Consider the following 14,713-nt stretch of genomic DNA (forward strand, 5'->3'; position numbering starts at 1 on the left):
TCAGAAAATCTGCTAATCCACAGAAACATCTTCAAGTTTTCTGCAGTTAACAAATCTCTACCTCTTCCTAACCTGGTTAGATTATGTCTATCGTCATGTACTAGCAAGCTTCTCAGCTTACCTTCTGTAAGCAAACGGCATTACACATCACTCATTTTCCTCCTAGCCTCAATTTTCCTCCCTCTCTTAACATCTTCATTCCTTTTGTAAGACCTATTTAACTCCATTGAAGACAGTAGATGTTTATACAGGCTACAGAATTAGGGAGAAAACATATCTGGCCAAATAGAATCTAATTGTTGGACCAATCATCTTCCCAAAATATATGTACTTCTGGCTTTGTCTACATGGTACCACTGGTGGTTCTGAGATGTGATATAGCTGGGAAAAAATGGAAAAGAAAACAACAAACAAACAAACACCTCTTTCACATTCACATGCACATTGACATTCATTTTTTCTCCTAGAGTAATATACCAATTCATAGAGTAGATGTTTCATTTAATTAGTGAAATAAGATTTTTCTCAAGCTCAAATATCTGTGACAATCTCAAGTGGAAAAATAATCATTTTAATTTAAAAAAAATCTGAGTAATGATGAGGAAGAAATATGTCACAAAGCTTATATGATTTGTTTAAAAGGAGGAGCTGAAGGCATACTCAGGTTTTCACTGAATAATATGTAAAATAGGGGGAAAAGCAATGAAAAATCAGTGAGACAAGACATCTGACAATCAAGGGAGGAAACACTCTTTTTTTTTTGTTTTAGTGAGGCAATTGGGGTTAAGTGACTTGCTCAGGGTCACACAGCTAGTAAGTGTTAAGTGTCTGATGCTGGATTTGAACTCAGGTCCTCCTGAATCCAGGGCCGGTGCTCTATCCACTGCATCACCTAGCTGCCCCTGGAAACATTAATTTTAAAGGGTGAACTAAAGATCTATAAAAGCACAATATAATCAGGGAACCTTCAAAGGAGGGGAAAATAGATTCGTATTTTTCAGTAGCTACTGAATATAGTCAAGTGGAGGCAAGTACAGAAATTTATTTCTAGGATATAGACTATGAATGGTCAAACTGTTCTGTATAGACTATTTATAGAGAAAAGAAAATATAGATATATATCTTAGAATTATTAAAAAGAAAAGCTTTGATGCTTATAGCAATAAGCATCTGTTTATTTTTTAAATTCTTTTTTTGTGGAATGTTTAATTTTCTTTGCCTGCTTGTGAAATTTGGAAGATCTGTGGCTTCATAGGTATGGGCACTCTCATCAAAGATACAGAATGAAATCTCTTCATATTTTTTTTCATCCTGTGGAATCTCATGTCTATGGATCCTCTAAGTGCTAGAGTCCTTCCTTTATGCCCACCCATTTAATTTCCAGTGTATCAATGTAGTAATCAGGCTGTCCATCTCTTTTCTCTTTCTCTTTTTTCAAAATTATATAATTGGATCATCTCATAGTTGTCGTTGACATTGTCTTTTCTGCTACTTCATATTTAAAAGTTGTGTGTCACATGCTGCTGTTTGCTTATACCTATCATATATTTTTCAATTTCTCTTTGGGTTATTTGTAATTTACTTCCTCTGAGATCATGGTGTTGTGTTTCACAGCCACATAGAATTGTCAGGAGAAAACTGATTGGTGTTGAAGTGATGGTTTTGGGGGAGCAGGAATGTACAATTTAGAATCATCCAAAAGAAACTGCACAATTACTCAAAAATAACTTAGTTTCTCTATTTCATACAATTTTCAGTCCAATTAATCATCCATCTATACTGCTTATGCAAGACAAAGACTAAATACAAAACTACTTTGATGCCAATATAACTACATGCCATAGCCAAGTGATATTTTTTAACAGTCCACTTTGTTTTTCTCATGTGGATGGCTTGACCAATTTCTTTCAAATTGATGTGGGTCTCAGTTACGGGGCTTTGACATGCTAAAAAGTTTAAAACCATTATTAGACAAAGGTGTGAGGGCCAAAATTTGATATACGTAGTATTATTTGGGTGACTCGCCTTAATATTGTGGTCCTGGAAATATGAGGGACCTTTTAGGTTTATCTTCCCCTATGAATTGACCTCTTTAGCTATTTCTCCCAGGCGAATAAGAAAAGGAGCCTCTAAGCTTTAGTTCACAAAAGGATCAGATTTTATTACTTGGGAATTAATTAAACAATAAAGGTGAAACTAATAAAAATCTAAGATAAGGAAGTAGGAAAATAGAAATACAGATAGATATTCTTAACCCTAAGCTTAACCCAGACCCTTTCCAATTTAGCTAGTTCAAAGGAATTTAGGGTTTTCCTTAAGTAACTCACCCAACCTGAAAGTTTACAGTTGCTGACCAGAGATAGCAGTAGCCTGAGACAGAGCACAAACACTCGCCCCCACCACAAGGACCCCAGCAGAAAGGCTGAGTTCCAGGAAAAACCTTAGTGTACGGGAATCAGCCTGCCTCCCTTCTGGGAACCTTCAATCCCCAAAAGGGGAGGTCCTTCAAAAGTTGCCAGGTGTGGCCCCTCCCAAATGAGATAGCTAAAAAATTAAAAAATTTACCACAAATAATTTTTACCACAAAGGTAACTATGAGTAATAGTCTGAAGGTTTGCAGAGGCGAGAAAACACAAAGAAGGGACTTGAGTCCTTATATTATTGTAAAAAAAAGAGGTATATTTAGTTTGGAGAAGTGAAGACTCAGAAGGAGCATCATAGTTATGTTCAAATACTTAAGGAGTTGTCTTATAGAGGAATTAGACTTGTTCTGGTTAAGGCTAAAGAGAATCACCAGGAGCAATGGGTAAAAGTTGCAGAGGCCAGTTTAGGCATGAATTCAGGAAAAATATCCTAACATTTAGTTGTCAAAATATAAAAGGGGGTATCTCAGGAGCTAATTGACTCCCTCTCATTAGAGACTTTCAAGTACAGGCTGTATGATAACTTCTTTGGTATGTTGGAGTGGGCAGAGATAACTATGATTCTTTGGAGAGACTTTACATCAGTAGATCATCAGTCTTTTTCTTTCTTTCTTTCTTTTTTTTTTTGAGAGGGTTGAAGGGAAATCTTTTTATAGAACATGAAGATATAGTATTATACTAAACCTTAAAATTACTTTTTTCTCTATGAAATGTGTAGAGTATGACTCATAAATAGTATGTTATATGCAAAATTTTAAGCTTCAATATAACTCCCAAGAATGTGTGTATAAAAGCCCGTGAGACAAGTAAGATATGCATATCCATTTCTATCCTATGACTCAGATACACTTAAATAAATTAAATTAAAAATTTCCAAAGTATTTCTACCTTTCTAATAAGGTAGAAATATGGAAAATTTGAGCCCTAAAGGACAATTTCTTTTTCTTAGAAAGTCATAAGTAACTGCAAACTTATAATGGAAGGACTTTAGCCAAACTTAAAGATGACATTCTATCACATGAACACGATGATCTGCTAGTATGCATGCTGATATAATGGCATCTGCCAAGGCAGATTCCCTTGACTCGGGTTCAGTCAATAATATCAGAGTAACTATTAAATATTGTAGCTCTTAGGAAATTCACTTAGAATGATACAAAAAAAATGTCCTATGATTGTTTTTTTTTTTTCAAAACACCTTCTCAAACTGAAATAGTATGTTTCTGTCATCTTAAATTTAAGCTGATTTCATTCAACATTGTTGATGCTCAGCCATACTTTTTCTATTTTCCCCATGATATCCACTGGCTTACAAAATAAAATATCCCTTACAATGTCTCAATCTTTTCATTTATTTGATGGAACAAATCTTCCTTTTAAATTTAAGGAAAGTTGCCAACCACTGCCATTGTCAAATTTAGGAAAAGGCGAGAAAAATCTCTTTTAAAATCTCCGTGTTAATGGGAGTGGTTCAAGTTTAGATTTAAGTGCTTGGGACATAATGAAAAATAAATATTTTGTAATCATGATGCCAACATCTTTGGCTTTTGTGAATGTAACTGTAAGGTCATTATGTCTAATATTTTTGTTATATAATATGTTTGATGAGCTCAACAACAAAAAAAATTACAATCTTACCATGTTAAATCACTGTAAAAAAGGAATAATAAACCCAATTTTTATTTATATTGTTCTACCTATGCTCCCAAGGAATTGGGACAGTGTATGTTGAATTACATAATAAACATTATTATAAAGGAAACATCACAGAAAAGTGTCAACATAGATGTCTGTCTGTCTATTTCTATCTCTACATATATATGCACACACATATATCATATATATGTATGTGTATATATACACAAAACCACACAAAACTGATATACAAAACTAATTTGATGGACTGCCCATCTACATGTCATAGCTATGTGATTGCATACACACACAAACAAACACTGTATAAATACATATACACTTAGCACAGCACCTGGCAAATAGTAGGCACTTAAAATGTTTGTTGAATTAATATATAACTAAATATATATCATATGTCAATAAATATGATATATAGCTAAATATAACATATAACTAAATTACTGAGTTAAGTGAACATCTTTTCATCAGTTACATTACTCAAGATATAAAATGGCCACCAAGAAGAGATAATGAGAAATAGAACTAAAATTCCTCAGTCAAGGAAATCTACCTTTCTCCAAATCCTTGGTGTTTGCTAGCTCATCAGCCAGCATTTGGGTTTTAGAGAATAAAACATTTTCCAATGAGTAACTTGCCCAGTGCAAATATTTTGCACTTGGTCCAAACCTTCCCCTAAACCTCTCTACAAATTAAACTCAAGAGGGAACATCAAATTCTAAAGGGTTAAGGTGGTAAATTTCTTTAGCTAGGCCTGACAGAAATGGAACATGTCTTAAATGACAGTTTCTAAATGCTTCATTTACATTAATACACCTCATAAATCTGCATTTGACTTCCTCACAAATATCCAGGAAAAAACACAATTCACTGACAGGTCTATATGCTTGATTGGGCCTTATATGTTAATAGTTTTGAATTTATGGAAATAGATCATGTGGTTTATTAGAACTAGAAAAGTACTTAGATGCCTTCTAGAATAATTCCCTCAACTGAAACATGAAGAATATGAGATTCGTATAGGACAAGATGACTTATTCAGGGTCACACAGAAAGTTGATGGCAGAGATTTAACTATGTCTCTGGTTTCCTAACAGACTTCTTTACTGACTAACACTATATTCTGGTTGTATGGAGGATACTTCAGGAGACAGTATTCAATTTCTGTGCCATATATATACCATTGCTACAGGACCATAGGATCACAGATGTAGTCATGTTAGGGTCTTCAGAGGCCATCTGGTCAGATCCCCTCATTTTACAGATGAAGCAAATTGTGCACAAGTAAATTAAATGACTTGCCTAAAGTCACACATCATAGGAGGATTTGAGCTTCCCAAACTCCTGACTCAGTGTGTTTTCTCCTGTAATTGTTTTCTCCTGTAATGGTTACTCTAGTTCTTTTTTTTTTTTTCTTTGCGGGGCAGTGGGGATTAAGTGACTTGCCCAGGGTCACACAGCTAGTAAGTGTCAAGTGTCTGAGGCCGGATTTGTACCCTGGTACTCCTGAATCCAAGGCCAGTACTTTATCCACTGCACTACGTAGCTGCCCCTCTAGTTCTTTTTATAAAGCAAGAGGGAAGGTGAATGGGAACATTTCATGCACAGAGAAGTCTATCCCAGTATGGAGCTTATGGGTTCCGTAGAATTAAAAATGATATATCAAGTTGATAATTCAGTCACAAAATGACCTACTACATATGTAGTGCAATTGTTCTTTAACTTTTAACCTCATTCATTCATTTATTCAGTGAATCACAAAATTTTAGAATTATGTGGGGCATTAGCCATTATCTAGTCTAACCAATATAGTCAAGGAGTGCTCTCTAATAATCCTAACAAATTTCAGTCAATCTTTACTTCCAAAGAGAAGGAACCACCATTTCTTAAGGATATTCATTCCACTTTTTAACAGCTCTAATTGTTAGGAAACTCTTCCTGACATCAATCTTAAAATGACATCTTTGTAACTTCTACTTTTATTAATGTAAATTGAGGCAGCTGGGTGGTGCAATGAATAGAGAGCCCAGGCTGCAGTAAGAAAGACTTGCTAGTTCTTCATAAACATCACTGTTTTATTTATTGAAAAATACCTATTAAGTTCAGGGATCTTTGCTAAGTATGGGAACTACAAGGATAGACATAATGTTGAGGCTGACCTCAAGAAGTCTACCAAACTAATGAGAAGCAGACATACAAAAGCAATTGTGATATAAGGGAAAGTTAAGCAAGTGCAAAAGAGGTTTAGATAAAACACTGTGAACAATTAAAGAAAAGAAAGATCATTTTTTTTTTTTTTTAGTGAGGCAATTGGGGTTAAGTGACTTGCCCAGGGTCACACAGCTAGTAAGTGTTATGTGTGTGAGGCCGGATTTGAACTCAGGTACTCCTGACTCCAGGGCCGGTGCTCTATCCACTGCGCCACCTAGCCGCCCCAAGAAAGATCATTTTTACTTGTAGATGAAAGGAAAGAGGTTTCATGGAAGCAGTGTTACATGAGTTGGGTTTAGTGTTCAATGCCAAATGTAATGTTCTGGGGAAGATGAGTCCATTCCAGATACAGATAAAGGATAATATAAACTAGCCATGGACTAGGAGGTGCTTGGCTGATAAGAATATTCTAATTTGACTGAAGGTTTTAAACTAGAGGAATAACCTTATCAGAGTGATGAAACATGAGGAAGATGTCAGACACATACAGGAAAAATAAGGGAAATGAAAGACCAAATAGGAAGTGATTAGCATAGGCTCAGGTGAGAAGATATAGCCAAGTTTACTAGAAAGAATATGCCATCATTGGCTATAAAAGTGAGAATTTTGAAAACACATTCGAGGGGAGACCAATAGGAGAAGTCATGCACCTGATAAAGGTAACTAAATCTGCCTCTTTAAATGTACCTTTTCTATTTTCTCTAGATAGATCATTCACTTAGTTACATCTCATGGGGAATTAAAGATTTTCACTTAGAGAGACACAAGGCAAATAATAAGTGTAGTACCAAATTCTATAAATGAAGTTACTTAAAACATCCACCTGAAGCATCTCTAGGATACCAAACTAAAGCAGCAAAAATTCATTACTCCAATTGATGGACTTCTCTGGGCTGCATTAGAAAATATCTGGTTCTTAGGAAAGCTAATGTTTCTCCTAACTAACTCAAAATCAAATAGCTCAGACCTTACTCATAGTAGTCACTAATAGGTATTCAGTAAGTTGGGAAAAAGAAAGTTTTCATTCAGTGAATAAATAAAATCAAAGCATAAATGATTATTCTTCCAAATTTTGTTATCTGTTACCATAAGAAAAGTTTAGTAGTCCAGTGACCTGTGTGTGTGTGTGTGTGTGTGTGTGTGTGTGTGTGAAAGAGAAAGAGAGAGAGAGACAGACAGACAGACACAGAGGAAGACACAGAGACAGACACAGAAAGAGAGAGATAGAGACAGAGACAGGAAAGGGGGGAGTGGGGGGAAGAGAGAAAGACAGACATAAACACAGAGACAGAGATAGAGACAGAGAGAGGAAAGGACAGAAAAAAAGACATTAGAATCCTAGGCTGGTGTTGGTATAAAGTGGCCCTTTTTATCATCCTGTAAAGCTGCTTGTCTTTGAAGAAAAGTGAGCTAGGAGAGACATCTTCAGAGCAGAGCAGTATGGCTAAGGTGGTCTGATGTTCCTGGGTGACTTCTATATTGTATGCACCCTTGGGGGTAGGGCAGAATGTCAGGTGACTGAATATACACCTAGAAGTCTTTGGCATTGCAAACAATGGAACATTTGATAGTCAGGGATATATCAAAAAATCACCTTTGAGTCCTCTACTTAGCTTCTTAGATGAGCCTGTGTTAAAGTTTATGAAAATCCAATACCCACTCCTATACAGTCAAGCATTTTAAAGTATTTCAATTCTTATAAGCCAACCGTTGTCTGTACAGAATTTGGGAAGGGTTAAGGTTTTGAACTTCTCTCTCTCTCTCTCTCTCTCTCTCTCTCTCTCTCTCTCTCTCTCTCTCTCTCTCTCTCTCTCTCTTACACACTCATATACACACACATGGGACTACTAGGCTTTTCTTATTATGGTAACATGGCAAAATTTGCAAGCATAATCAATGTACAAATTACATATTAAATCATAGGATCAGACCTATATGTGGCTTTATAATTTATAAAGTACAAATCCTTCATTTTACAAAAGAGGAAAGTGAGGCTCAGAAAGGTCAAACGACTTTCCCTAGGTCACAAAAGTAATAAGTTGCAGGGCTAGGATTTGAACATAGTTTCTTGGAATCCATTTTTAAAAAATACAACACAATGAAGCATGGCTAAGCTACAACAGAGAGAATTTTAGCAGCATTCACTCATTCAAGATATATAACAGCATTTGCTGATCTGCTTTGGTAAGGGAAGCTAACCAGGTGCTCCTTACACTGATGAACTCACAGGTCTGGTTGAAAAAAAGAAAAGCAATTAGCAAGCTGTCTGATTTTTCTCTCTCTTGGAGCAGTCCTAAGTTTCTTTAAGTACTTTTCATCCTTCAAACCCACTAAAAATAGTTGTCAACAAAGTCATGAGGGATCTTGTGTAGCTGTGTCTGTTCTCCTAAGAAACTTTGAATGTTATGCAGTTGGGTTGGCTGCTGTTGACGGAAGAAGCTAATTCCATGGAAATGTTTCAAATGTATCAGGGATCTGATTTTACAGACACAGCCATAAAGATACCACAGGGGGAAAAACCAAAAACAACTAAGGCATCATGTCCACTTTTTGTAGGAGAGACTGCCTTCTTACACTATTGAGAATTCCCATTTGATAACCTATTCTGAAAGTCCAAGAAAGCTGTGTTTTTTTTTTTAACATCCTCAAGTAGAGACCAAAGACTGAATTATTGCAGAAAAAGTTTTTTTTTTTTTAGGGGAGGGAGTGTGTCAAGGATAAGAGGCCTCATTTCATAAATTTCTTTTTATTTTTTTTTACCCCTTGACTTCTTAGTCGGTACTACCTCCTCTAAGGAACATTCTGTGTTCCCTTAGTCATATACACAGGGGATCTGAAATTTTCTGTTTGATGACATTTTGTCTTGGTTGTCCCTCCCTCTCTGCACCATCTGGCTCCTTGACAATCTTCCTTGCAGCAGAACAGCTTCACTCCTATCAATAATAAATGCTGTGGGTCCCAGGGCTCTTCGCTGATGAAGTTTTTACAGAGGCTTCAGCTCTAGAAACATGCCTAATTACTTCTACTCTTTCAAGTCCTCAATCAGTTTTTAATCTACTCTTGCAACCAAGTCCAACTTTCAACTACCTGTATTCTGTCTTATACTAATCTTTTTCTTCCATGTCAAAGAAATTATTTTTCCATATTATTTATCATCACAGACTCTGAACAAGTAAAAAATTCATGCAATTGTCTCATTTAACTACATTAATTATTGTCCTTTCAATTCGCTCATTGCTTTTGCAGACTAATCTACCTTTTATGGTTACATGTAAATACAAGAGTATCAGACATCTGTACATTTAAACCAGCCACAGAAGTGAAGATAATTGTTTTTTTAGATAATACAGAGGGTCCACCTTTTTCAAAAACATTGGAGCATTTTTAGGGGAGACATTTGGTATTACTTTTAGCAATATTCTGATGCACATTTTCCCCTAAGCAATCTGCTGCTGTTGTTGTTGCTGTGTTATTCAGTCCTGCCCAACTTTGTCAGCCCCTTTTTGGGGTTTTCTAGGCTAAGTTACTGGAGTGGTTTGCCATTTCCTTGTCCACTTCATTTTACAGATGAGGAAATTAAGATAAACATGCTAATTGACTTGCTGGGAGTCCTACAGCTAGTAAGTGTCTGAGGCCAGATCTGAACTCAGGTCTTCCTGACTCCAGGCCTAACATATATCCACTATGCAACCTAGCTGCCCTCTAAGAAGCTTAACCCTGCTAATCCATCTTTAACTTATCTAAAATAATACTCCATAAAGAGCTTTAAATTTGCAAAACACTATTTCAATTCTTCTTCATAACAACCCAATGAAGTACTGCAAGTGATATTATTCCCATTTTATGGATGAATAAATCAAGGCCCAGAGAAGACAAAGTAGATTGAGGATAGTCATCTTGCTGATTAATGTAAAAGATAAGATTCAAACTCAGGTATCTCCTGATACTAATGTGGTATAAGTAATATCTGAATCGGTATCCCAATGCAAGTTTAGTTAGTTTTTCCTTTAAAAGATATTGAAAAAAAATGGTATTGAGACATACTTTGAGACTTGATTGACTCAGAGGACTAAAAGTTTTGATGTTACTTCCTCAACTCCTAAGTACAAAGCAGCAACAGGGAATTCCATGGGTATTCTGATGATTGGCTAGTAGTTCACAATGGGTGACTCAGGCAAGAGAGTGTCACTCAGCTAAATTAATTCAAGATATCTTCAATGCATATACATTGAATATCCTTCTCCAGCTATGATTAATAATTTTTTAAAAAAGATTCAATGCTATATATACCCTGAGGACACTGACAATCACCTAAATTGACAGAGCTTCAAATTAGTAATCATGTTTAAAATATGGACCCTGAGGTTCAATGTCCTTTAATATCCAAGTTTCAACGACTTTTACTAGATATTCTTATAGTGGGAAAATGGATGTTAGAAATTTTTTTAGTCACAATATTGAAATAAAAAGGAATTCATCATGGGGTCCAGAGTACCCCAGAAGTTCTCTGGGGCACATCAAGGAATCTTCTCCTTGAGAAAATAAACCAGAGGACTGATATGCCTAGAAAGATAAGTGGAACCAGATCTGACTGAGCTAGCTTCAGGACCTCCACCCTTCATTCTGATCTCCCTTACCCCTGGGGAGATAACTTTGGGTGTGGCTGTGGCCTTTGTGTCCTGAAGAGAGAGATGGCTTGAGAGATCCCTAGCCACCCCTCACCTAATTCCTCCAGTCACCACCAGTGGGGGATGGTCCTCCCTCACTAAAGGAACTTTCCACAGGCAGATGGTCACCCCCATTTCCCCTATAAAAGTACCTGCCAGCTTCCTGCTCGAGGAGGTTGGTACCTCAGAGCCATGTGCTTTGTGCCATACCTCTCTCCCCATGAGAAGTCCAAGGATTTCTTTCATGGTTTCCCTTCCCCCAACCGCCCTTCCCTTCCCTTGCCCCTAAATAAACTACCATCTTATTCTAACTGCTTTTGTGTGCAAGAGGGTGTAATTCTTTAAAGAGGAATTCCTAAGAGCCCCAACTCCTAACCCAACCCTGTACCCCATTTTCCCTCATAACAAATTGAAGGGCCTCAATGACAAAAACCCCTCAGTTTACCAATATTCTAGTTAATTGAGGTGTTTTTTGTTTTGTTTTGGTTTTTCAGGGCAATGAAGGTTAAGTGACTTGCCCAGTGTCGCACAGCTAGTTACCTGTCAAGTGTCTGAGGCTGGATTTGAACTCAGGTCCTCCTGAATCCAAGGGCAGTGCTTTATCTACTATGCCACCTAGCTGCTCCCTAATTGAGGTTTAAAAAAAAATAACTTTACCTCCAGACTACTAAAAAAACACCCCACATTATTCCCACATTATATTCTTATTCCTTATTTAATAATTCAGTCCCATTCATCTCCATTCTCATAGTTATTACAATTACTTTCTAGAAATTATCATGAGAAACAATGTCTCTCTTTATTCACCTGTGAACTGTTGTTTTTAACATCGAAAAATTGTGGAATATAAACCTTGAGTTTGTAAAGGTGGCTCCTAATATATATTACTTTTTTTTTTTTTTTGCGGGGCAATGGGGGTTAAGTGACTTGTCTAGGGTCACACAGCTAGTAAGTGTCAAGTGTCTGACACTGGATTTGAACTCAGGTACTCCTGAATCCAGGGCCGGTAATTTATCCACTGTGCCACCTAGCTGCCATGTATCTTACATTTAAAAATAATATTCAGTTAGAACAAAACCCTTGGTTATCAACTTGTTTATAATTTAATTTGTGAATAATCCATGACACTTTATTTCTTAGCTTCTTTCCTTTGTGCCATTAAGCCATTCTAGGTCACATTCCTCACCCCCCAAACAAGCAAACAAATAAACAATTCCCTAGTAGCTAGGAATGCAAACTAATGCTAATTTAAGAAAAATGAAACTTGAAGGGAAAGTCTATTGATTTTTTTTTGTTTGTTTGTGGTTTATTTATTTATTTATTTTTTTAGTGAGGCAATTGGGGTTAAGTGACTTGCCTAGGGTCACACAGCTATAAAGTGTTAAGTGTCTGAGGCTGGATTTGAACTCAGGTACTGCTGACTCCAGGGCCGGTGCTCTATCCACTGTGCCATCTAGCTGCCCCTCTATTGATTTTTAAAAAATTCATGTTTTCAAGCCAAACGCATTAATTTTGGATTTACACAAATTGTCTACGTCATAATTCCTTCTACTATCCCAGGTAAGAAAATAGGATGAATATTTAAAAGATAGAATGTGCTAATATGCTCAGTGATAAACCCAATTAAAACCTATTCCCATAGGCCAGATACTTCCAGTATAGAAGGTAACTTGCTAGAACAATAGATGTTGCTGGAAAATACACTTACCAGTTTAGACTATTACAGTATCTTATCAAAGATACCAAAAGTAAATAGCAACTCTGAGGCCTTGAAATAGCAAATGCAACTTCCAACACTTTAATAAGCTCTCGAATAGCACATTGTATTTTTGGAGAATTAGACCTGATAAGAAAATAGGGGACACACTAGCTGTTTCTATAGTTTGGAAGAGTAGGACTCTTCCAGAATGATGTTGGTCATTGTTGATTAGCTGGTCATTCATGACATTTTTATGTGACAATGCAGTCTAACATTTAAAATATAATGTCTGACATACCTCTCATTTCTCAGGTAAATTTCATAGATATGCTTAAACAAAGATGAAAAGTCCAACCAAGCAGAGATTGATCCCAGTTTTTTTTTTGGTGCTTCATTTTATAACTTATGTATACTACACGGATGTTATTTGCTATTTTCATCCCTAATCTACATAAAAACTGAAAATGTTTAGAATAAATTTAAATGAAATAGGATGTTTTATTGTCCATGTCTTGTCAAAAGATGTTTAATCAGCATATATTGTCTTAATTTATTTTTCTTGTAAGATCCACAGCCATCCTACATACACCTAACAGTCATTTCTATACTGCTATAGAGTATATGGAAATATTATTAAGTTTCTTCTGGTCACATATTTTAAAAATACTATAAATAGAAGTTATTCAACAATTTAAAACAAAACTAATCATCTTGGGGCATGAAACTGATGTGTAACTGAACAAAATTTGGATTGATAAAACTATTATTCACTCAAAATTCACAAAATTATGTTCTTTGTAATTTGTTTCCTGAATTTTAGGGAAAATCCTGGTGCATGAATTTATTTTATAACATATGGGAAAGATATTTTGCTCCTTCTGCCAATGAAATTTGAAACTTTGTGGTATTGCTTGGGGTGGGGGGTGGGGCAGGCTACATTTCCTACCTTCATCTCGATTTGTTTGGTGTCTAGATTCTGAAATAGCAGCTTTACTCGTGTTTTTCCATCATCAGAGGATCCCTTAAGCTGAGAGAATTTAAATCTCCAGAGAACATTCTGCAAAGGAATGACATTAATTAGTAATTTGTCATTGAAATTTACTTAATCATTAAAAAAACCCAATGTTGAACATACTATTTAAAGAAATTCAGGTTTTCATAGAGATTTACTATGCTGTGACAATAACAGACAATGACAAAACAAAATATTTTGCACATAGTATACTTCTTTTTGTTTGTTTTTTTGTTTGTTTGTTTGTCTGGTTTTTTTTTTTTTTTTTGCAGGGCAATGAGGGTTAAGTGACTTTCCCAGGGTCACACAGCTAGTAAGTGTCAAGTGTCTGAGGCTGGATTTGAACTCAGGTCCTCCTGAATCCAGGGCCGGTGCTCTATCCACTGCACCACTTAGCTGCCCCCCATAGTATACTTCTAAAGATTTTATTTCTTCCTCACCACACACCCATGAGATAAAGAAACAAGTATTTTTATCTTCTCTCAAATGATTAGACTGAGACAGGTTTGCCTGCACCTAATAAGTAGCAGAGCAGGAACCTGAACCTATCTCATAAGACTAGCTGTCCAGATTACCTTCTATGACACCACCCTACTGTTCTATATGGAGTGTATATTGCTTCCTTTCTCTGCTTTTATCGATTCAAACATCTCTTCATAGACCCAACGCTTTCCCTCACAGTTAATACTGTATTAGGAAGGATGTAAGGAAAGAAAGAATAAAGAAGGAAGGAGGAAAAGAAGAATGGAACGAAAGGATGGAAGGAAGTAATAAGCATTTATTAAATGTGCCAGACACTGTGCTAAGTAATTTACAAATATTATCTCTTTTTATTGTCATTATATGTGTAGTTCATTATATGTCTGAGTCCACAATATTTTCTCCCTTGATTATAATCTCTCTATTCTTACTTTCCCTCTCTCTTCCTTCTCTTCCTCCTCCTCCTCCTTTTCTCTCTTTATCCATATCCCTCTGTCTCTCTCTGTTTCTTTCCCTTTCCTCCCTTCATATTTTCCCCTACCCCCCCATCTCTGTCATTGTCTCTGTC

General features: G+C 36.1%; 1 protein-coding gene across 1 annotated transcript in view; it reads right to left on the reverse strand.

Moving 5' to 3' along the window:
- Positions 1-14,713, reverse strand: part of SNTG2 (syntrophin gamma 2) — a 612,266-nt gene that overhangs the window by 37,653 nt on the left and 559,900 nt on the right. Inside the window, exon 16 of the mRNA XM_043985274.1 lies at positions 13,600-13,710. Within this exon, the coding sequence (XP_043841209.1) occupies positions 13,600-13,710 (111 nt within the window). The remainder of the gene's footprint in view (positions 1-13,599; positions 13,711-14,713) is intronic.

Source organism: Dromiciops gliroides, chromosome 2, assembly GCF_019393635.1.
Source record: "Dromiciops gliroides isolate mDroGli1 chromosome 2, mDroGli1.pri, whole genome shotgun sequence".
Classification (NCBI taxonomy): domain Eukaryota; kingdom Metazoa; phylum Chordata; class Mammalia; order Microbiotheria; family Microbiotheriidae; genus Dromiciops; species Dromiciops gliroides.